Source organism: Rhinopithecus roxellana, chromosome 2 (assembly GCF_007565055.1).
Source record: "Rhinopithecus roxellana isolate Shanxi Qingling chromosome 2, ASM756505v1, whole genome shotgun sequence".
Taxonomy (NCBI): Eukaryota; Metazoa; Chordata; class Mammalia; order Primates; family Cercopithecidae; genus Rhinopithecus; species Rhinopithecus roxellana.
In genome coordinates this window covers 144129040-144153606 of record NC_044550.1, presented here as the reverse complement: position 1 = coordinate 144153606, position 24567 = coordinate 144129040, and the positions used below count along the sequence as shown (strand labels likewise).

Sequence of the window (24567 nt, the reverse complement as noted above, 5' to 3'; positions counted from 1 at the left end):
GGGTTTTTTGTTTTTTGTTATCGTTGTTGTTGCTGTTTTTTTGAGACAGGATCTCACTCTGTCATCCAGGCTGGAGTGCAGTGGCACAGTCTCGGCTCACTGCAACCTCTACCTCCTAGGTTCAAGCAATTCTCATGCCTCAGCCTCCTGAATAGCTGGGACTACAGGTGCACACCATGATGCCCAGCTAATTTTTGTATTTTTAGTAGAGACAGGGTTTCATCATGTTGGTCAGGCTGGTCTCAAACTCCTGGCCTCAACTGATCTATCCACCTCAGCCTCCCAAAGTGGTGGGATTACAGGTGTGAGCCACTGTGCCTGGCCTACATTTCACATGTTTTTTTCTCTATTCTAAAACTCTCCATTACTTGTTAAAGGACTATTACAAATTATTATACTCTAAAGCCATATCATCTACTTCTTTAATTCTATCTTAAAATAATTCCAAGTCTTTAGCAAGGACCAACTTCATATATTCCTCAATGGTTCTAATATTTTTCAATGTTAATGTTTTTAAAACTAATTCCTTGTATCTAAGTTTAATAAAATAATCTTTTGGATTCACCTCCACTGTTTCTGACTAATGTTCCACGTTCCCACCACAGTCACTAGGTCAGCAGCTCCTTATTTGCTCTGGCTTTTAGCTCCTCAGAGTACAAGTTCCTTCAAAAGCCCACTTGCTTCAGGATGTGACCACTTCTTAGCTTATCCTATTATCTTCTCATCAAGGCTTTCAAAATATTACCAGTACCTTGGAAATGTTTTCCTTTCCCCCCTTTCCTTATTTGTAATTTCCTTCAGGCTTTTCTCCCCTAGCTTTTAGTTTATTTTTAATCTGTGGTTTATTTTTTTCTGGATTTCCACCTCAAAATGGCCCAGGATAAGGCCAGAGTCTCACAGTTCTGAGCTCTAGTTCTCCTGACTGCTATGCCTATTATAGCTGCTATTTATCCCCCCTTGTTTTCCTTCCCCCTTTTCTTTTAGTGTCTACTAATTGTTCTTTGATTATTTCTTAAAGTTCATATAGAAATTTTCTCAGCCTACCTACCATTCTACCATCTGAATTGGTTATTCTTCTGTTTAAGTCTCTCTGGAAAGAAATTTTCTATAGCAAGTCAAAATTCCATGTGGTACAGTATAAACCCAGTTAAAGACAGTGTCGTTTAGTGGAAAGAAAATGTGCTAACAGACCTGAATTTGAATCCCAGCTTCCCTACTTACTAGCTCCATGATCATAAGCAACTTGTTTAATTTTTCTGAGTCTTGATTTTTTTGCTCTACAATTATAAGAACTCTATCCTCAAAAAGTTATTGTGAATACTAAGTGACAGTATGTGAACACTACCTAGAATATTGCCTGGGACATTGTTGTGTTTAATAAATATTAGCTCCTTTCCCTCCATTTCTTTTCCTTCTCTTTCTGTCCTTGCTAGAAATAGAAAACAGTTACTATATTCTGTACGTTGATGGAATGTCTTCTGTTTCTAATATTCTAATTAACCTTATCTATGCCTTTCAATATAAGCAAGGGATAAGAATAAGTTTCATTTAATTTGGAGCAATATAATGTGATTAAGAGAGTCATTAAAAGTGCCAGTCTCAGAGTTAGAGTGGTTGTATTTGAATCCAAGCTCTGCCACTTACTAGCCCCATGATCCTAGGAGACTTCATTAACTTCTCTGAGCCTGGGATTCCTCATTTGTAAAATAGAAGTTAACAAGTTACTACTTCACAGAATTCTTGTGAAGACTTACTGAAATAATCCAAGAAAAGTGCCACACCCAAGGCCTTACATCTAAGTTCTCAGTAAATGTTAATGTTAAATAATAATTATTTTAAATGTATTTAAAAGCCAATAAAATTAAATGTAAATGCTCCTATATTTAGTCTGAGATATTCATTTCATAAAGCATACATCCTAGAGATTAAGACACCTTTGAGTTTGAAATAATCTGTTTATGATTTAATTAGGATCATGTTTAGGACACAGGGGCTCTAGACTCAAACAGATCTAAATTTGAATCCTAGCTCTTCTCTAGTTCCTTGACCTGAGAAAAATGAATCAATCTTTGAGTCTCAGTATTTTCATCTATAGAGTGCTGGTAAATTTTAACACTCACATCAAGAGCTCTGGTATATTCAGAATAGCATACTGGCCAGGATCTTTTCTGATTGCCTACATTATTCCAATTATTAAATATTTTTAATATCACCCTGGTCTATTAGATTGGTGTAAGGATTAAATGAGGTAACAGAGGTAAAGGACTGTACACATAGTAAGTACTTTATATATGGTTGCTATTATTTATTAATCAGATGTATTTCATATGGTATTTTAATGATTTTAAATAATTTTATATTTTAAACTGTCAACTAATTTCAATAATTTAGAAATCAAAACAAGTACCTTCATGTTCATTTAAAATAAATTCTACTGGATTACTAACACCCAGTCCTGAACAACGAGGTAGCAGCAAAATCACTTTAACTTTCTGTAACCTGTGATCCTTTGTTTCAATGTTAATAAATGTCTCACGAAGTATTTCAATATCTGGGGAAAAAACACAGAAAAATTAATGTAAAATATTAATGAAAAATCTTAATGTAGTATGCGACTATATTTATTGTACATTTTTAAATCCTCAACCTCACAAAAATTAATTTTGATGTAGTTAGAAAAGAGGGCTATTCTTCTCTGATACCTACCCAAAGTTAATACAGGAATCCTATTAATAGAATGCTTTCTCCTTCACCTGAAATGATGTTGAAATTTAAAATTAAATTTCTCATTTTGAACTGCAGGATATATAGCAGGGGAGAAATGGACTTCAGAGGCAGAAAAATTCAAGTTGACTCCCAGCTTCACTCTTTACTAGCTGTGTGTTTTAATCTCCCTGAGCCTCCATTTCCTTCTTCATAAAATGAGATAGCTACCTCATATAACTGTGGTGAAGACTAAGGTAAAGTAGTTAAGCTTAGCATGGTGTCTATTACATAGCGAGGGCTCAATATTGGTTATTTCCCTCTCCCATTCTTTATCCTCTTTTATGTTCTACTCTCCAGGAAAAAAAAAAAAAAAAAACAAGGTGGGGGAGGGTTATCAGAAGCACTTATAAGTTGCCAGTCCAAGGTACAGAATCCATACAAACTGGTGTAAAATATCAATCAGAACTTTAGGGATCTTGTGACTTAGCTTAAGAGTCTGCCTTCCCTTGCATTATAGTCATCTGTGCCCCTATTTTACAGCCAACCTCCACTTTTGCAGTGGCTATCACACCCCTCACGGGCTGAAGAATCACTCTTGATATGTCCCCCACCTGCTGCCTTTCTCGTGCCTCATCAATTTTTCCCTCTTCCTATTCTCCGTGTCTTTTAAAATTGTTTTTTCTTTCAATAGAGTCATCCTTTTCTTCTTGCCCCCGCCACTATTTTAAACATTTTATTGGAAAACTTCAAACATATGCAATTTGGCATAATAATATAATAAATTCTCAAGTGCCCATCACAGAGTTTCAACAGTGAACCATTCATGGTTAATCTTGTTTCATCTGTACAATGCAGCCCCTCCCACCCAGCCCCCTATTATGTTGAATCTCTAAAGAGTTCCACATATATCTCTAAGAGGATAAAATCTTCTTTTAAAATGTAACCGCACCAAAAAAGTTAAAAATATTTCCTTATTATCATCAAATATCTAATCTGGCTCGCATTTCCCAATAGTTTCACACATGTCAAAAGTTTTTTGTTTGAATCAGGATCTAAATAAGGTACATACATGGCAATTGATCAGTCTTACTTTAAATTTCTTTTCACCTACAGGTTCTCCCTCCATTTTTTCTTAACATTTATTTCTTACTGAAACTTCATTATTTGCCCTGCCAGGGTTTCCCACTGTCTGGATTTTGCTAACTGTTTTCCTAGAATGCAGTTTAACATGTTCCTATTTTCTGTACTTCCTGTAAAGTAGTAAGTGAATCTTCAGAAGACCAATATTTTTTCCTTTGGGGGACGGAGAGAAAGGGGCAAAACTACTTATAGATGGCATGATATTCTTCCAGTAAGTTGCCTTTGTGGTACCACCAAAGGGGTTGCAAAACACTCATATTCTAATTCTAAAACGCCTTTTTCCTTTATTAGCTGGAATACTTCTAAAAGGAGAAATTTCCTCTCTTCTACTGCTTGGCTCCCCAGTAGTTCCTATTCTCTCTTGTTAAGTAGGTAAAAACTGCTCAACTATTTGAAAACTCTAATGTGTACAGATGTAAGAACTGAAGAGAGCAGCCACTATTCCCACCCTCAGCCCCAAGACTGAGAGAAAAGTGAACAAGGAACTTAGAAACTCAGCGGAGCACCTCCCTGCCCCCAACCCTACACTCAGCACACACCAGGCTGAGATTCAGGTCTCTGAGAAGAGGGCATGGTACCAAAGGAATATGCTGTCGTAAACACTGCCAGGATTCTACACAGCCACCACAGGGATAAACAAGCATTGGAAGAAGAAAAGTCCTTTCTTCTTCCTCTTTCAGTCTTACAAAGTCTCTCCGGCACCCTCTAATGACAGAGGCAGTTGGCAATGGAGAAAGGAAGAAGCAGAGTACAGTCCCAGCATCGTAAGACAGGACAAAGTGTAGGTTTAGAGCTGAGAGGCAATAATAAGAACTGGCCCAGTTCCTGAACCTGCTTTCTCTTGATTCTTCTTCTAATTCTCTGTGGCTCCTCTGCTGGTTCCCTCTTATTCAGCTTCCTGACCTCTAGGTATTGGAGTGTCCAGAAATCAGCTTTTAGATTTCTTTACTACCTAAACTCACTTCTTTAGTGATTGTGACATTCAATATTATGTAAATGCTGACAAATCCCAAATGTGTGTCTCTAACACAGACTTCTCCCCTGAACTCCAAAAGAATGTACCCAAATACCTGCTTGACATTTCCACTTAATATCTAACAGGCATCTTAAACCTAACATAACTAAAACCTAACTGACCCACAGTCCTTCCCATCTCAGGAAAGGGCAACCTCGGCCGGGCACGATGGCTCACACCTGTAATCCTAGCACTTTGGGAGGCCGAGGCGGGCGGATCACGAGGTCTTGAGTTCGAGACCAGCCTGACCAACATGGTGAAACCCCGTCTCTACTAAAAATACAAAAATTAGCCGGGCGTGATGGCATGCCTCTGTAATCCCAGCTACTCAGGAGGGTGAGGCAGGAGAATTGCTTGAACCCAGGAGGCAGAGGTTGCAGTGAGCTGAGATCGCACCACTGCACTCCAGTCTGGGCGACAGAGCGAGACTCCGTCTCAAAAAAATAAATAAATAAAAGGAAAGGGCAAGCTCATCGAGATTATAAAATGAACTGGGAAGTAGTTCCTCCTTCCATTCTCTGAAAGAGTATTATTTCTTCCTTAAATTATTTGCAGAATTCTGTGACAATATCATATAGGAATAAAATTTTTAAAAACTTTTTGTCTTGTGGGAAGATTTTCAATTATGAATTCAATAGATATTAATAGCCATTAATCTTAAGATCTTAATAGCCAGTTCCAAGAGTATCCAGATTTTCCAAAACTATTTCTCACTTTTGGCAAGTTGTCTATCCAGGAATCCATATCAGTTAAATGTTCAAGTTTATTGGCATAAAATTGCTCACAGTATCTTTTTATTGTATTTTTAAATGTATCTAGGATCTGCAGTGATATTATTGATAACCGAATTTTTATGTTCTTTTTCTTGATGAATCAATTGTATTTTCTTTTAAAAAGTCACTTTTTGGTTTTGTTGAGAGAGATGCTGTTTGTTTTCTATAACATTAATTCCTGCCATCTTTATTATAGTCTTCCATCAGGTTTATTTGATGCTGTTTTTCTAACTGTCTTATCATGCATGTAAGCATCATCAATCTTTACTATTTCTTCTTCTCTAATGGTAGTATTTTAGGCTACAACATTCCCCCTTAGTTGCATTCTACATGTTAACATGTATTTTTACAATAATTAAGTTCAAAATATTCTCTAATTCCCACTGTGATTTCTTTTATGACTGATAAATTATTTTGAAGTATGTCATTTTAATTCCAAAGTGTGGCGGGGTGTGGTGGCTCACGCTTGTAATCCCAGCAGTTTGGGAGGCTGAGGTGGGTGGATCACCTGAGGTCAGGAGTTCCAAACAAGCCTGGCCAACATGGTGAAACCCCATCTCTACTAAAAATACAAAAAATTAGCTGAGCGTGGTGGCACGCACCTGTAATCCCAGTTACTCGGGAGGCTGAGGCAGAAGAATCACTTGAACCTGGGAGGCGGAGGTTGCAGTTAGCCAAGATCCCGCCATTGCACTCCAGCCTGGGCAACAAGAGTGAAACTCCATCTCAAAATAAAAGAATCCAAAATGTCATGGGATTTCCTACTTTTTCTCTTTTTTTTTTTAATCGATTTCTGGCTTGATTCCACTGTGGTTGAAAAACATATTATGGGCTACGTGTGGTGGCTCATGCCTGTGATCCCAGCACTTTGGGAAGCTGAGGCAGGAGGAACGCTTGAGGCCGGTAGTTTGAGACCAGCCTGGGCAACATAATGAGACCTTGTCTCTACCCAGAAAAAAAAAAAAAAAAAAAAAAAAAAAAGCTGAGAGTGGTGGCATGTGCCTACAATAGCAGCTATTTGGGATGCTGAAGTGGGAGGACTGCTTGCACCCAGGAGATCAAGCTGCAGTGAGGCAGGATCACACCACTGCACTACAGCCTGGGTGACAGTGAGAACCAGTCTCTAAAACAACAACAACTTTGTATGATTTCAGTCCTTTGAAAGTCACTGAAACTTGCTTCCTGGCCCAGCATGTAGTAATTTTTGCTATTTATGTGTGCTGTGCAGTCGCTAGGTACAGAGTTCTACATATGTTAGTTTGGTTAACTTGCTGATCATGTTGTTTCCATCTTCTATATCGTTACTTACCTTACTAATTTGTTTTCAGTTTGAGAGAGGTCTGTTAAAATCTCCCACTAAGATAAATTGATAAATTGTCTAGTTTTTGGTTCTGATTGATTTTCTTAAGGTTTAAGTATACAATTCAGGGGTTCTTCTGAGTATATTCACCAAGCTATGTAACCATCACTATCATCAAATTCCACAACACTTTCTTCACTCCCAAAAGAAACCCTATACTCACTGGCAGTCATTCTCCATTCACCCTTTCTCCCAGCCCATCACATTTGCTCATCTATTCTATGTTTCCATGGATTTGCAATATTTGGGATATTGTCCTCTTCCCCTCAATTATGTAATCATAAATGAGGACTTTTTTGTTTGGCTTTCTTACTTAGCATCATGTTTTAAGATTCATCCATCTTGCCCCATTAGGATTTCATTCTTTTTTATGGCCAAATACTCTTCCATTGTATGGATACACCACATTTTTAAATCCACTCATCATTTGATGGACTTTTGGGGCTATTTCTACCTTTTAGCTATTATGAATAACACTGCTATGAACTTTCATGTACAAGCTTTTGTGTCAATATATGTTTTCAGTTCTCTTGAGTATGGACCTAAAGGTGGAATTCTTAAGTTATACAGTAACTCTATGTTTAACTTACTGGAAAACTGCCAAACTGTTTTCTAAAGTAGCTGCACCACTTTATATTCCCATCAGCAAGTTTTCCATATTGTTGCTTACACGTTGTTTTCCTTTTTTTTTTTTTTTTTTTTTTGACTATAGCCATACTAGTGGGTTTGAAGTGGTATTTCATTATGGTTTTGATTTGCAGTTCCCTAATGATTAATGATTCTGAGCATCTTTTCACATGAGCTTACTGGTCATTTGTAGATCTTCACTGGAGAAATATCTATTCAGATCTTTTACCCTTTCTAAGTTGGGCTACTTGTCTTTTTATTGTTGAGTTGTTTATATATTCTGGATACAAGTCCCTTTGCAGACAGAAGATTTGCAAATAACTTCTCCCATTCTGTGAGTTATCTTTTTTTTTTTTTTTTTAATGGATTCTTGCTTTGTTGCCTAGGCTGGAGTGCAGTGGTGCAATCTTGGCTCACTGCAACCTCCGCCTTCTGGGTCCAAGTTATTCTCCTGCCTCAGTCTCCTGAGGAGCTGGGATTATAAGTGTGCACCACCATCCTGGCTAATTTTTGTAATTTTAATAGAGACAGGGTTTCGTCATGTTGGCCAGGCTGGTCTTGAACTCCTGACCTCAGGTGATCCACCTGCCTCAGCCTCCCAAAGTGCTGAGATTACTTGCCTCAGCCTCCCAAAGTGCTGAGATTACAGGCATGAGCCACCGTGCCCAGTCAGTCTTTTCAGTTTTTTGATAGTGACTTTGAAGCACGAAAGTTCTTAATTTTAATGAAGTCCAATTTATCTGGTTTTTTTTTCTTGTTGCTTGTGCTTTTGGTGTCATATCTAAACAACCACTGCTAAATCCAAGCTCATGAAAACTTACCTGTGTTTTCTTATAAGAGTTTTAGCTCTAACACTTATATTTTTGATCCATTTTGAGTTAATTTTTATATATGATTTGAGATATGCATCCAATTTTATTCTTTTCCAAGTGCCTATCCAGTTGTCCCAGCACCATTTGTTGAAAAGACTATTCATGGCCGGGCGCGGTGGCTCAAGCCTGTAATCCCAGCACTTTGGGAGGCCGAGACGGGCGGATCACGAGGTCAGGAGATCGAGACCATCCTGGCTAACACGGTGAAACCCCGTCTCTACTAAAAAATACAAAAAACTAGCCGGGCGAGGTGGCGGCGCCTGTAGTCCCAGCTACCCGGGAGGCTGAGGCAGGAGAATGGCGTGAACCCGGGAGGCGGAGCTTGCAGTGAGCTGAGATCCGGCCACAGAACTCCAGCTTGGGTGACAGAGCGAGACTCCGTCTCAAAAAAAAAAAAAAAAAAAAAAAGAAAAGACTATTCATTTCCCATTGCATGGTCTCGGCAACCTCGTTGCAAGTCAACTGACCATAAATGTAAGGGTTTATTTCTGAGCTTTCAATTTTGTTCCACTGATCTATACATTTATCATTATACTAGCATCACACTTCTTGATTACTGTAGCTGTGTAGTAAGCTTTTAAACCAGGAAATGTGAGTTCTATAAACTTTGTTCTTTTTCACAACTCATTTAGCTATTCTGGGTTCCTTAAATTTCCATGTGAATTTTAGGAACAGTGTGTCAATTTCTGCAAAAAGTTCAGCTGAGCTTTTTATAAGAACTGCGATGAATCTGTAGATCAGTTTAGAGAGCACTGCCATATTAAGTGTTCCGATCCTTAAACATGGAATATTTTCCATTTGTTTATGTCTTCCTTAATTATTATTATATATATATATTTTTTTTTTTTTTTTTTTTTTTTTTTTTTTGAGACGGAGTCTTGCTCTGTCGCCCAGGCTGGAGTGCAGTGGCGCGATCTCAGCTCACTGCAAGCTCCGCCTCCCAGGTTCACGCCATTCTCCTGCCTCAGCCTCCCGAGTAGCTGGGACTACAGGCGCCCGCCACCGCGTCCGGCTAATTTTTTTTTTTTTTTTTTTTTTTTTTTTTTGTATTTTTAGTAGAGACAGGGTTTCACCGTGTTAGCCAGGATGGTCTCGATCTCCTGACCTCGTGATCTGCCCAACTCGGCCTCCCAAAGTGCTGGGATTACAGGCGTGAGCCACCGCGCCCAGCCTCCTTAATTATTTTTTATTTTTTTTAGAGACAGGGTCTCACTCTGTTGCCCAGGCTGGAGTGCAGTAGCATGAACCAGCTCACTGCAGCTTTGAACTCCTGGGCTAAAGTGATCCTTCCACCTCAGCCTCCCAAGTAGCTTGGACTACAGGCATGTGCCACCATGGCTGGTTAATTTTTAAATTTTTGGTAGAGATGGGATCTTGCTACATTGCCAGATTGGTCTCAAACTCCGGGCCTCAAGTGAGCCTCCCAGCTTAGCCCCTTCCAAAGTGATGAGATTACAGATGTGAGCCACTGCACCCGGTCCTAATTTCTCTTTTCTTTTTTTTTTTCTTTTTCTTTTTCTTTTTCTTTTTTTTTTTTTTTTTTGAGACAGAGTGGAGTACAGCGGTGCAGTCTCAGCTCACTGCAACCTCTACTTCCCAAGTTCAAGAGATTCTCCAGCCTCAGCTTCCCTCGTAGCTGGGACTACAGGCATGAGCCACCACGCCTGGCTAATTTCATTTTGTATTTTTTATAGAGATGGGGTTTTGCCATATTGCCCAGGCTGGTCTCGAACTCCTGAGCTCAAAATGATCTATCCACCTTGGCCTCCCGCACAAGACACAGCATCCAGCCTCCTAATTTCTTTAAATGATATTTTGTAGTTTTCATTGTACAAATCTTGAACTTCTTGTATTAAATTTATTGCTAAGAATTTTATTCTTTTTGATGTTATAAAAAGGATTGTTTTCTTACTTTGATTTTTTATATTATTCATTGTTGGTGGATAGAAATACAATAGATTTTTATATATTCATTTTATATCCTGCAACCTTACTATATACTAATTTGTTAGTTCTAATAGTGTATTCATTGATTCCTTTGGAGTTTTTGTATACAGAGAGTGTTTGCTTGTTCTGGACAATTTTACTCTCTATATATTTTAGGACTATGTTATTCATACATATATCTTTAGTACTGTCATATTTTCCTGATGAATTAAACCTTTCATAATTATAAATATCTCTCTTCATTGTTAGCAGTGTTTCTTGACTTGAATCTATTTGTCTGCAGCTCTTTTTATTAGTATATGCACTGCATATCTTTTTCTGTCCTTTGAAGTTTTTTGTATCATTTAAGAGCATTTCTGATAAACAGCACTTAGTTGATCTTTTAAAATCCAAGACTGACCAGACACAGTGACTTATGCCTGTAATCCAAACACCTTGGGATGCCAAGACAGGAGGATTGCTTGAGCCCAGGAGTTCACAACCAGTCTGGGCAACATAGCAAAATGTCATCTCTACAAAAAAAAATAAAAAAATTAGCAAGGCATAGTGGCACACGCCTGTAGTCCCAGCTACTTGGGAGGCTGAGCAGGAGTATCGATGGAGCCCAGGAGGTTGAATTTATATTGAGCTGAGATTGCCCCACTGCACTCCAGCCTGGGTGACAGAGTGAGACCCTGTCTCTATAAAACAAAAAGAAAAACAAAACAAACAAACAAGAAATAAACAAAAATCCAATATTGACTTTCAAGTATTCAGTCCATGTATTTTAAGTGTGTTTAATGTATAATATTTTAGGCCAGGCATGGTAGCTCACGCCTATAATCCCAGCAATTTGGGAGACCAAGGCAGGTGGATCACTTTGAGCTCAGGAGTTCGAGACCAGTCTGGCCAACACAGCAAAACCTTGTCTTTACCAAAAATACAAAAAAATTATCTGGGTGAGGTGGTGCATGCTACTCAGGAGACTGAGGCACAAGAATTGCTTGAAGCCGGGAGGCAGAGGTTGCAGCGAGCCAAGATAGCACCACTGCAGTCTAGCCCAGGCGACAGAGGGAGACTGTGTCTTAAAATAAATAAATAAATATATATATATTTAAATATATATAAATAAATAATATAGAAAATAAATATATAAAAATAATATATATAAAATAATATATAAAATAAATATATAAAAATAAATACACATATATGTGTGTGTATTTCTATGTTTACATAATATTTTAATGTCATATGCATATAATGTACGTTAGCTTAAATATATACTGTTTGGTTTAATCTACCATCGTATTTGCTATTCGTCTTGCTTTTTTTATGTCCCCTTTCTCTCCTTTTTTTTTTCTTTTTTTGAGACGGGGTGCTTGCTCTGTCACTCAGGTTAGAGTGCAGTGGAACAATCATGGCTCACTGCAGTCTTGATCTCCTGGGCTCAAGCAATCCTCTAACCTCAGCCTCCCAAGTAGCTGGGACCACAGGTGTATGCTACCACACCTGGGTAATTTTTTGTATTTTTGATAGAAATAGGGTTTCACCATGTTACCCAGGCTGGTCTCAAACTCCTGGGCTCATGCAATCCACCCGTCTCAGCCTCCCAAAGTGCTGGAATGGAACTACAGGAATGAGCCATTGTGCCTGGTCTCTTATTTATTTATTTATGAGATAAAGTCTCACTCTGTGGCCTAGGCTGGAGTTCAGTGGCATGATCTCAGCTCACGGCAACCTCTGCATCTGGGGTTCAAGTGATTCTCATGCTTCAGCCTACCAAGCAGCTGGGACTACAAGCCTGTACCACTGCATCCGGCTAAGTTTTGTATGTTTAGTAGAGACAGGGTTTCACCATGCCGGTCAGGCTGGTCTCGAACTCCTGGCCACAGGTGATCCTCCCGCCTTGCCTCCTGAAATGCTGGGATTACAGGCGTGAGCCACCACACCCGGCCTCTCCTTTTTTATCTTTTTTTAGACTCATATTCCAATTCTATATTCTATTCCTCTCCCCCTTAACTATTCATTATACATTATTTTATTATGTGTTTACTTATTATCCCAGAAATTATAGCACACATCATTGACTTAATATACTACTTTACCACTTCCTAGAAAAGCAAAAACCATAGGACACATTAATTCTATTTTCTTTCCTCTAAAATTACATGCCATGGTTGTAATTTATTTTAATTGCATTTAACATTAAATATCTTTAGTCCCACAGACATTAATTTGCAACCCCATTAGACATTAGATTATAATCATTTAGATTTACCTAAGTACTTAACTTTTGTATTTTTCTTCATTTCTTTCAGCATCTCCACTTTTTTTTTTTTTTGAGACGGAGTCTCGCTCTGTTGCCCAGGCCGGAGTGCAGTGGCGCGATCCTGGCTCACTGCACGCTCCGCCTCCCGGGTTCCCGCCATTCTTCTGCCTCAGCCTCCCGAGTAGCTGGGACCACAGGCGCCCGCCACCACGCCTGGCTAATTTTTTGTATTTTTAGTAGAGACAGGGTTTCACTGTGTTAGCCAGGATGGTCTCGATCTCCTGACCTCATGATCCACCTGCCTCAGCCTCCCAAACTGCTGGGATTACAGGCGTGAGCCACCACGCCCGGCCACATCTCCACTTTTTTTAGAGACAGGGTCTTTTTTTTTTTTTTTTCTTTTGAGATGGTCTTGCTCTGTCGCCCAGACTGAAGTGCAGTGGCACAATCTGGGCTCACTCCAAGTTCCGCCTCCTGGGTTCATGCCGTTCTCTAGCCTCAGCATCCCAAGTAGCTGGGACTATAGGTGCCCGCCACCACACCCGGCTAATTTTTTGTATTTTTTAGTAGAGACGGGGTTTCACCGTGTTAGCCAGGATGGTCTCAATCTCCTGACCTCATGATCTGCCCACCTCAGCCTCCCAAAATGCTGGGATTACAGGGGTGAGCCACCATGCCCAGCTGAGACAGGGTCTTGCTCTGTTGCCCAGGTTCGAATGCAGTGGCACAATCATAGCTTACTGTAACCTCAAACTCCTGGGCTCAAGTGGTCCTCCCACTTCAGCATCCTGAGTAGCTACATTTTTTATATTTTTATTAGAGACAGTGTCTCACTGTGTTACCCAGGCTGGTCTCAAACTCCTGGCCTCCTAACTTAGCCTCCCAAAGCACTGGGATTACCAGCATGAGCCACTGTGCCCAGCCTCCAATTTCCTATGTAACATTTCTTCTACCCAAACAATGCATCTTTAGTATTCCCTTTACTGTGTCTACTAGTGACAAACTCTCAGATTTTGTCTGAGAATATCTTTATTTTATTTTATTTCAAAGAGTATTTTCAGTGGATATAAAAATCTAGCTTGGTAGTTTCTTTCAGCATTATGAAGACATTGTTTAATGGTTCTGGTTTTAATTCTTTCAATTGAAAAGTTAGTTTTTAGTTTTATTGCTATTCCGTTGATGGTATATGTATTTTCTCCCTGGCTACTCACCAATGCCTTTCTCTTTGGTTTTCAGCAGGTATGCTATGGTATGCCTAATATGTTGCCTTAGTCTGTTTGGGCTGCTACAACAAATGCCACAGAATGAGTAGCTTATAAACAAAAGAATTTTATTTCTCACAAGTCTGGAGACTAGGAAGTTGAAGATCAAGGCACCAGTAGATTCAGTGTCTGGTGTGGGCCTGCTTTGTTACAGATGGTGCCTTCCTGCTGTATCATCAGGTGGTGAAAGGGGGCTACCTAGCTCCCTGGGGTCCCCTTCATAAGGGCACTAATCCCATTCATGAGGGCTCTGCTCTCACAACTTCCTAAAGGCCCCACCTCCTGATACCATCACTTTGGGGGTTAGGATTTTAACATACAAATTTTGGGGGGATACAAGTAGTCAGGCCATAGGATATGTTTTCCATGTATTCTGATTAGACTTTTACAGGGCTTCTTGAATCTGTGGCTTAATGTCTTTCATCCATTTTCAAGAATTCTCAGCCTGAAATTCAAATATTGTTTCTTTCCAATTCCTTTTCTCCTCTCCATCTGCAATTCCAATCAAACACACACGAGATAACTGAATCACTGAGTCTCATGTGTGTCCTATGACCTCTTTCATATCCTTTGTCTCCCCATGCTTAAGTCTGGATATTTTCTTCAGGCCTATCAGTTCACTTATTGTATCTTCGGTTCTGTATAATTTACTGTTAAATCCATATCACATTTATTTCTTAATTTCACACATTGTATTTTTCAGTTCTAGAACTTTCTTTTAGCTTTTTTGATTAGTTTCCAGTTCTTTGCTAAAATTCTAAAACTTGACATTTAGTCCCTCTAGCTTATTAATCATAGTTATTTTAAAGTGTACATTTTGAGCCAGGTGCAGTGACACCTGCCTGTAATATCAGCTACTTGAGAGGCTGAGGCAGGAGGATTGCTTGATCCCAGGAGTATGAGATCAGCCTAGGCAACATAACAAGATCCTGTCTCAAAAAAAAAAAAAAAAAAAAATCTAAAGTCCACATCTGATAAATCCAGTATCTCCAGATACGCTGTGGGTCTGCTTCTACTGCAGTGCTTTCTCTTTTAGTCATATCTTTTCTTGTTCTGTCAGTGTTTTATAAAATTAAGTGGTAGATATTGCATCAGAAAAAATTCAGAAGATATGGGCCGGGTGCGGTGGCTCAAACCTGTAATCCTAGCACTTTGGGAGGCCAAGATGGGTGGATCACCTGAGGTAAGGAGTTTGAAACCAGCCTGGCCAACATGATGAAATGCCATCTCTACCAAAAATACAAAAATTAGCCGGGCATGTTGGCGGGTGCCTGTAATCCCAGCTACGCAGGAGGCTGAGGCAGGAGAATCACTTGAACCCGGGAGGAAGAGATTGCAGTGAGCCAAGATGGTGCCAACTGCACTCCCACCTGGGCAACAAGAGGGACACTCCATCTCAGAAAAATAAAAAATAAAAAATAATAAGTGAAAAAAATTAGAAGATAATTAGAAACATAGGATAGTGTTGTTTTCCTCCAGAGGGAATTTACTTTTGCTTCTGGCAGGCAGCTAAGACTGGGCACTAGCAATCCCAGATCACCTTAATCTAATTGGGAATTAAGATGACTGGAATGTAGGTTCTAATTCTTTGGAGGACTGATCACTATCCAAGAGGGACTTTGGGGCTCCAAGTGAAATCCTGAGTATTTACCAGGCTACCTCTCCTGGTCAAATCCTGAATTCCACTTTTTGTCTCCCTATCCCTGTGAATCTGTTAAAAGTTTTGCTTAGTTATTCTGCCTCGCTGAACCTACAATAAAATGTAGTCTTTAGTTAGCATGATCCAATGGAAACATTTTTAAAAAACAAGAAGCCTAAAAGACCTCCTAGGCCAGGCCTGGTGGCTCATGCCTGTAATCCCAGGACTTTGGGAGGCCCAGGCAGGCAGATCACTTGAACCAGGAGTTTGAGACTAGCTTGAGCAACATTGCAAAACCTTGGTTCTACAAAAATTAGAAACATTACCCAGGCATATTGGCATGAGCCTATAGTCACAGCTACTTGGGAGGCTGAGGTGGGAGGATCTCTTGAGCCCAGGAGGTAGAGGCTGCAGTGAACTTTGATCATACCAGTGCACTGCAGCCTGGGCAACAAAGTGAGACTTTATCTCAAAAAAAAAAAAGAAAAAAAAGACTTAGCTTCTAGTCCTAGATATTATCTTTGTCACTTAAGCACTTATGTAAGTATTTATTAAAGGATAATCATTCTTATTTATTAAATGATAAAATTTCTACTTTAACTAAATGTTTGAGCCTCAAATTATGTGAGCTAAATGTCAAACACCATTACAAAGTACCAAGATATTAATTTAACCTACAGTTGTTTAACCAAATTAAGCAACAAGGACAATCTAATAAGATATAGATTAGTTATGATTTTAAGATATTAGTTCACATATAGAGCTTTTTCGTTACAAAAAAACTAATAAATTAAAACTTTTTAACGTTTCTAAAATCTTGTAGAACAATAATCACCAAATGAAGAAATATTTTTACATACTTTTACATCCTATTTTTGTGAAAAGGGTCTTCAAGTCAGGATCCTTAGCTTGTGATTGTACTCCACACACAAATACTTTTGAGGTATTATTATTTGTTAAAATTGACATATGGGCAACTGTGTACCATGAACCTGTATTGACCATTAAGATATCATCATCCATATTTAATAAAGCCTTTACAGAATGGACAGCAAGACTTCGAGATTTGTCCTATAAGATAATGGTATGATTAGAATTTCAAAGGGTATCACTAGAAATATAAGCTGACTTCTATTTGCTTTACATAAAAGAAGGTACCTCATAGTAATACTAGATACCTAATCCATTTTAGTTTTAATATCTTAATATATGTTTAAGTAAAGAGTTAGCAAAGACAACTGATGTTTAAAACAAAGAACTTTGTTTAGCCTAAATTATGACTATTATTGTCTAATTTTTGTATAAAGCAATGCCAGAATCTCTAAAATATGGTCAACAGATTAATGATGTCCTATCTTAGCTCCAATTCTTACCCCTTCACAAAAACCCACTCATCTACTACTTCCATTTTCTCTTCCCCATTACCTTGTCACCTAAATTGCCACTAGCTCACAGAGTGACACTAAGATGTTTAAGAAGCTTATCAAAGGGGGCTTGACAGGTTGGGCTTCTGCAGTTGATCTCAGTGCTTGATATGGTAAGAGATTCTGCCCAAGAATATGAATGTGGAAAAGGGATAAACCTTAGAAGATCAAGGTACATCTGAGGCAATAATTGGAATCTAAGGATGTGAAAATGAATTTAAACTACTTTTTTATGCCTTTTATTTTCGTTCTGTTGAAACCACATTATACCTCACATTCTCTTCCTGTACTGATAGCCTTTATACACCTCTTACAAATCAAAGCTATAAGACTATATTAAAGAAATTACGAAAAACCATTACAATTGTTTTTTCATATACAAGATGGCACTAGTATCTTCCCCAGAAAGGGAAGGAAGAAAAGGTCTCATTGTTCTTTCTCTTGAATTCTCCTTTAGGGGAGAAAAGTAGAACCTTACAGCTGCCAGCAAGGCAAATCTTCCTATTTATGGAATCTGGGAGAAGGATATGTTCTTTATAAATTCACATGAGACAAAGATGCCAATCAGATGCACTGATTGTAGAGGTATTAATTTTATTCAAGGTGACAATTAGGCCTTATAAACCTCCCTGATAATCTACAAAAATATAAACAGTATTAAGTTTTCTTTTTAAGTGGAAAAGTTCTTTGGCTAGGTTGGATTGTTGAAAATCACAATGAAAGTAAATATTAGTTTACCTGAAAAATAAGTTTGTAATCTTTGAAAAGATCTATATTTATAAGATCATTTTTAAGATGAGATGGAAAAATTAAGACATCATAGCAATGCTGATCCACAGCAAAGACTTTATCATCAATATGCAATACAGATTTGACTTTATTATAGCCTCTTCTCTTCAAATTATTATAAACTTCTTCAGGGCTGTAAATATACAACAGTAGCTTGTAATTACAAATATAATACATTAAAAATGTACTTAACACTAACACCTTTTTCCTGTAACAAAGAAAAATATCACTTCATACATTACATCTAATGGAACTAACAATGTTAACTAACAATAAACTAAAAGATAATTATAGGCAGAGAAGTTAACATATTTATGTAATTACCTTTGGTAATTTGGTCATAAGCTCTGGAACTTAACTCTGATTGCCTAATCACTCCCCTTGATGGGCCACCCCCACCTCTTAAAAAGGTAATGCTTCTCATCACATTATTTTAAAAGGATAGAGACTTGAAATATAAAGAATTTGATTTAAACACTTACCTGATTTTACAAGTATTTATCCAAGCATAAAGTGGTAAAGTGGAGGCCCTTAGTTCCTGTTTCCTAACTGTTTCTGGAAGGATGTGGTAAATTGAAAGGGCATCATGCTTGATTCGACATCTTGCCAATGCCGCAGCCAATTTTATCTTAAAACTGGAGACAGAAAATCCATCCTTAATCTATTGCATTTGAGACAAGACTATCGATTTTCCACTGGAAACTCTAAAAAATTACATTTAGAATTTTAACAAATAATAATTCCATTTCAAATTTTTGAAGTCTAAAATAAAAATGTGTCATATTTGTAAATAGAAATCCAAGGCTGGGCACGGTGGCTCATGCCTTTAATCCCAGCACTTTGGGAGGCCGAGGCAGGTGGATCACCGGAGGTCAGGAGTTCAAGACCAGCCTGACCAACATGGGGAAACCCCATCTCTACTAAAACTACCAAATTAGCTGGGCGTGGTGGCGGGCGCCTGCAATCCCAGCTACTCAGGAGGCTGAGGCAGGAGAATCACTTGAACCCAGGAGGTGGAGGTTGCAGTGAGCCGAGATTGTGCCATTCCACTCCAGCCTGGGCAACAAGAGTGAAACTCTGTCTCAAAAAAAAAAAAACAAATAGAAATCCAATAATCCTGATTTATTTCTTTCTGTTTTTGCTCCCCCTGTATAGTTGTATAGCAACTTCTTAACCATTATATTAATTGCTGGTTGAAAGACAAACTTTTTTTTTTTTTTGAGATAGAGTCTCCGTCTGTCGCCCAGGATGGAGTGCAGTGGCATGATCTTGGCTTACTGCAAACTCCGTCCCATGGGTTCGAGCAATTCTCCTACCTCAGCCTCCAGAGTAGCTGGGACTACAGGCGCACACTACCACACCAAGCTAATTTTTGTATTTTTAGTACAGGTGGGGTTTCGTCATGTTGGCCAAGCTGTTCTCAAACTCTTGACCTCAAGTGATCTGCCTGCCTCAGTCTCCCGAAGTGCTGGGATTACAGGCATGAGCCACCGTGCCCAGCCGAAAGACAAACTTTATTTATTGAGAAGGGTCTAGGATTTAGAGTCAGACAAACTCGAAGTTAAATCCAGGTTTTATCACTTACTAGCTGCGTAACCTCAGGAATGTTACTTAATCTCCTTTTTCAGCCTAGTTTTCTCATCTGTTAAAGGTGGTCAACTTACCTTGTTATTAATGTAGTGATTACCAATCATGTGTGCAAAATTCTTAGCACAGTGCCTGGCATATAGCAGGCACTCATTATAGGCTAGTTATTAGTATCACAGATGGCAACAGTATAGTCTTGATAAGATTAAAGAACTTTCATGAGTCTGTATTAAGTCCTTCCCAGTTCTGAATGTCCCATGCTTCAAAGTTCCAAATCACAAAAGAAAAACAAGAACTGGTTAGCATCACCATGATGGCTCAGTGATTTTTCTTGATCTCATAGCCCAAAACTTTAATGAATGAGAACACAGGACTTATTCCTGACCCATATTCATAGCATTTTCACAGTAGGAACCTAACTGAAATCAACCTCAATTATAACCTTGAGTGAGAAATAAGAAGAGATATCACAAAAGAGTCAAATATGATCTGAGTTGTGGTTGGTGGGTGGCACAGAAAGGGAGGACACTTTCAGGGAATCACTGTCAGGCCCACCTAAATTGTTTCAAAGAAACCATTGTCCTGCTGGGAGCCAGGACAAGAGCGGGTAGTAAATGGGCATCTCTGTTATTTTTTTAGCACCAACTGTGAAATCACTACGTCTTTTCTTTATGCCTGCAATGTCCTTATTCTACATGTCTTATCCACTCAATAGAATGAGAACATCTCACCCAAAAAAATTGTTTATGTGGGAATATTATGTGTATGCATATGAGAGAGAGAAGATAAGGGTACTTGGGAAGGAAAGGGAAGGGTGGTCAAACATTAAGCTTTTTAGGACTACAATAAAATTAGATTTGTCTAGTTCTGTGTCCAAATGTCACAGAACTACGGCAGTGGATACTAAAACAATGACATAGTACATTAATGCACCTAAAAAAAAATTAATGTAAAAGGGGTAAGTTACTGTTCTATATTATACATTGTGAGATATTCTGAGTACAGACTATTTGTTATTAACAGTACTTGCAAATACCTACTTAGTTCAAATTTATCATAATAAATGCTATTTATTGAATTATTCAATCATTAAAGACTAAAAATACGAAGCCAAAAATATATATTTGCTGTGTATATGGGAGTAGTGTAAGGAGAAATAAATCTCCAAATAAACTTTCCAGAAAGTAAACATTTTGGACCATGATTTTTAACAAAATTTAATCCCACAAAAATTAAAGTATACATGCAGTTATACAGATTTTTATATAAATATACTATATTAGACTTAGGGCAAATATCAAATCCATATGTTATTAAGATAACCAGACCTATACTTCTGTAGATGAAGTATCCTATCTTGTGGTTACTAAAAAAAGCTTCTTCCATAGCTTTAAATAAGGAGGACTGCAATGATGAAAATGGTAGTAAAGTAGCCTTCCCCAATATTCCTATCCAGAAGTCCTTTTTCTACTACAATTTGTATGTTATCACAGAGAGCTGCCTGATTATCTTTTTTACCATCATCCCAGTTACACACACAGTCAGAGCTTCCTTTATAATATTAAATTATAATTATGTGATTCCTAAGCTTAAATTTTAGATGAAATCCATCAGCCACAGGACAGAATCTAAACTGCTTATGAGGATATTCTAGGATCTTAATAGTTTAACCTGAACCAACTCTTCCTGCCTCAGTTCCCATCACTCCCATCCATAAATCTATCTTCAGTCACGTGCTGAACTATTTGCCACTCCTATGGTACGCCATGTCACATCTCCTCTTTCTCTCTCTTCCATATTCTCTCTCTCTCAATTATCTGAATTCAGGTAATTTGATTGCAGAGTTCAAGCCCTACTGGCGTGCATGAGAGAGAAGAGAGAGAAAGACAGAGAGATTTTTTGGATGTAGGAAGAGAGAGTTAAGCCAGTTTTTCCAGTGTTTGGTACTATAAGATGTAAATTCTGTGTTAGGGAGTTGTTGGCAGCCAAGCTTCTTATCCTGGAAATATAGAATGATTAGAGAATGGAGGCACAGAGAAGCAGAGACTAGAGTCCTGATGAATTTGGAGTCACAGGCTCTAGTTAGTAGAAGCATAGCTACATCACCGCCCTTCCTGCAACCTCATGTTCAATCATTCCAAAAATTATCTTAAAGTCCCTCTTTTGCAGAATCTCTCAGTTGCAAAAAATAATCTTAACTAATATGCCATTTTTCCTCAGTTTATTATTTTTTTATTTTTTTGAGATGGAGTCTTGCTCTGTCACCAGGCTGGAGTGCAGTGGTACAATCTTGGCTTACTGCAACCTCCGCCTCCAGGGTTCAAGCGATTCTCCTGCGTCAACCTCCTGAGTAGCTGGGACTACAGGCACACGCCACCACGCCTGGCTAATTTTTGTATTTTTAGTAGAGACAGAGTTTCACTATGTTGGCCAGGATGGTCTCTATCTCTTGACCTCATGATCCGCCCACATCAGCCTCCCAAAGTGCTGGGATTACAGGTGTGAGCCACCACGGCTGACCTTGATTGTATTTTCTTAATGCCAAAAGATAATCTTCAACGAACTGCTTGAATTTCCCAGAAAAATATAAAATCAGACATCTGCTTCAGACTCTTTACTAGGTAAGTGAAACAGGTGAAGACTTTCTGAAGAAGGAGTGGAGAGAATGTGAGAGATAAAACCCATGAACAAGTATTTAAAGGGCATTTTGGCAATTACAAATTCTGGAGCATTATGGGGAATGAGAGAAACTGGGGAAGACAACAAAAAGAATATATCTGAGCAAATGTGCCTTATCCCAAAAATGCATGGCTGGTTTAACATTCATAAACCAGTCAATGTAAATCACCTGGCCACTTAATACAATAAAGAAGAAAAAACAATCACTTCAATCTTCTAAAACTGGTCTCTGGTTTCTTAACTCAGCAAGACTGCTATTTTCTACTTCCTACATTGCAGTTTGAGAATTTTTCCAGGCATAAAGCCAGGACTATTCTAGGGCTCACCTCATGTGTTTTGTTCTTTCAGGGATCAAGTTTCTGTGTGGCTGCTTGTCTAATGTCCAAAACCTTTACGTCCTATAATATATTTTGGCCAGTTTTCTAGTTGTTTACAGTAGAAGGGGAAGTCTGATCCAAGATATTCTATCATGACTACACAATTACATTTTGAAAATACCACTCTACCTGCCATGTGGAACTGATTGCAGGAAAGTGAGAGTTATAGGCCAGGGAAATGTGTCTAAGGAAGCTATCATGATAGTCCAAGTGATAGATTATGGTGGCATAGGTTTGGATGGTAGTAGTGGGAATGGAAAGAAGTGCACAGGCTCAGTGTATGCTTTTGAATTGGAGTTACAGGGCTTGACGCATTAGATACAGATTGAGTGCAGGGGAAGGGAGGAAAGAAGAATCAAGGATGATATCTAGGTAGATGGTGATGCCTTAGCTGTGAAGTGGAAGACATCAGGATAAATGGTTTTGGGGTGGTTTGGAAGGAGAACTAAGTCTTTCCCCTCCTTTCTCTGGTTTTTCACTGCTTATTTTCCAATTGCTGCTTCACAACAGTCCAGCAAATAATTTAAGAGAAATAGGTTATTGGACTGGTGGAAAGGCATGGGGAGTGAGAAACAAGGGGTTGTGGCTCTCTTTTTTTAACCTAGTCACACAGTATTAAAAGGACAGTTGCATATTATACAAAGAATGGGTTCTTAAAGATCTTTCATATGTAAAAAAAAAAAAAATGATAATAGGTATCATCTTGGATTACATGTCTAAACCCATGAATAAGTGAAGAAAAAGATACATGTTGGTGCATAGAGGTATAAGAGTGAAAAAACACAAGGATTCCCAGGAGGAACAACAACAAAGGTCAAATCACTTTTACAAGGAGGAAATCATTCTCATTCAGCTTCTTGCTAATTACTTCTTCTTCTAGAACCTCTTAGAGTTAGTTTTATCAGGCCAGGCATGGTGGCTCACACTTGTAATCCCAGCACTTTGGGAGGCCGAGGCGGGAGAATCACCTGGGGTCAGGAGTTCAAGACCAGCCTGGCCAATATACTGAAACCCCGTCTCTACAAAAACACAGGCATGATGGCGTGTGCCTGTAATCCCAGCTACTCAGGAGGCTGAGGCAGGAGAATTGCTTGAGCCCGGGAAGTGGAGGTTGCAGTGAGATGAGATTGTGCCATTGCACTCCAGTCTGGACAACAGAACAAGACTCTATCTCAAAAAAAAAAAAAAAAAAAAGAATTAGTCTTTATCCTCTAAGTAGATAGATGCTAAGGTATACTTTGAGCTTGCAGTGACTGAACTTCCCTGGGAACTACAGTCTCAAGCCCTAGAAGATGGATAGAGTTGGCTTCCAGCTGTCTTTCTGTGGTTTAGAATACCACTTCATTGGCTACAGGGAATTGGCCCAGGAGAGACTGTAACTGACCTGCACTGAGGCAATTGAATTTCCTCTCACAGGAATTTAGAAATGGGAGGTAAGATAATAAGTTAGTCTAAGTGAAGAAACTAGCGTACAACTGTAACATAAGCTTGGGTACTGGGGTACAACAGTAGGGCCTTTTCCATGCCCTACTAGAAAAGCCCAGTTGGCAGATGTGCAGGGGAAAAAAATGAAGCAGATACTATGAGAGAAGCAGAGATAAAAAGATAAAGAGATAAAGCAAATTAAAGTCCTAACATCTTTCCAGTTCCTGATTTCATTCTTTTCCTGAGTCCTTGAGTTGTATGAGATATCCTAGCATCTGTATTTTCTATTTTTGCTCAAGCTAACTGAAGATGGCTTCAATTACTTGAAAGCTAAGAAGACTCTTGAGTAAATACTGTGGCATCTTTGTACATGTATTTTCTCAGAAATGTGCTACTATTCTTCTCCACAATTCAATCACTAAACATAGGCATTTCTCCTACAGTATATTATGAATTCAGTATAACGTGAATTGAGTACAATATGACTGCTTAGGAATAAGATTCCTAAATTAATTCCTAGCAATAAGATTTGCAATGCATAAAATTCTATTGGTTTGGGTATGGGAAAAAACAATTGTACTGACAACAATGTAACCAGAATATGTGTTAAGGCAGGTGGTAGCATGATGTGAATTATGGGAATGGGGAAGATCTGGGGAATCAGAAATCCTTAGACATTAATATCTTCTGGTTC

The 24567-nt window shown here is 38.6% G+C and overlaps 1 protein-coding gene across 1 annotated transcript in view; it reads right to left on the bottom strand.

Annotated features, from left to right (window-relative positions):
- The window catches only part of NSUN7 (NOP2/Sun RNA methyltransferase family member 7), a 56186-nt gene that overhangs the window by 16746 nt on the left and 14873 nt on the right, over positions 1-24567 (bottom strand). Inside the window, exons 5-8 of the mRNA XM_010384659.2 lie at positions 18288-18440; positions 17755-17938; positions 16453-16663; positions 2408-2551 (exon numbers count right to left, since the gene is read on the bottom strand). Coding sequence (XP_010382961.2) covers positions 2408-2551; positions 16453-16663; positions 17755-17938; positions 18288-18440 — 692 coding nt within the window. The remainder of the gene's footprint in view (positions 1-2407; positions 2552-16452; positions 16664-17754; positions 17939-18287; positions 18441-24567) is intronic.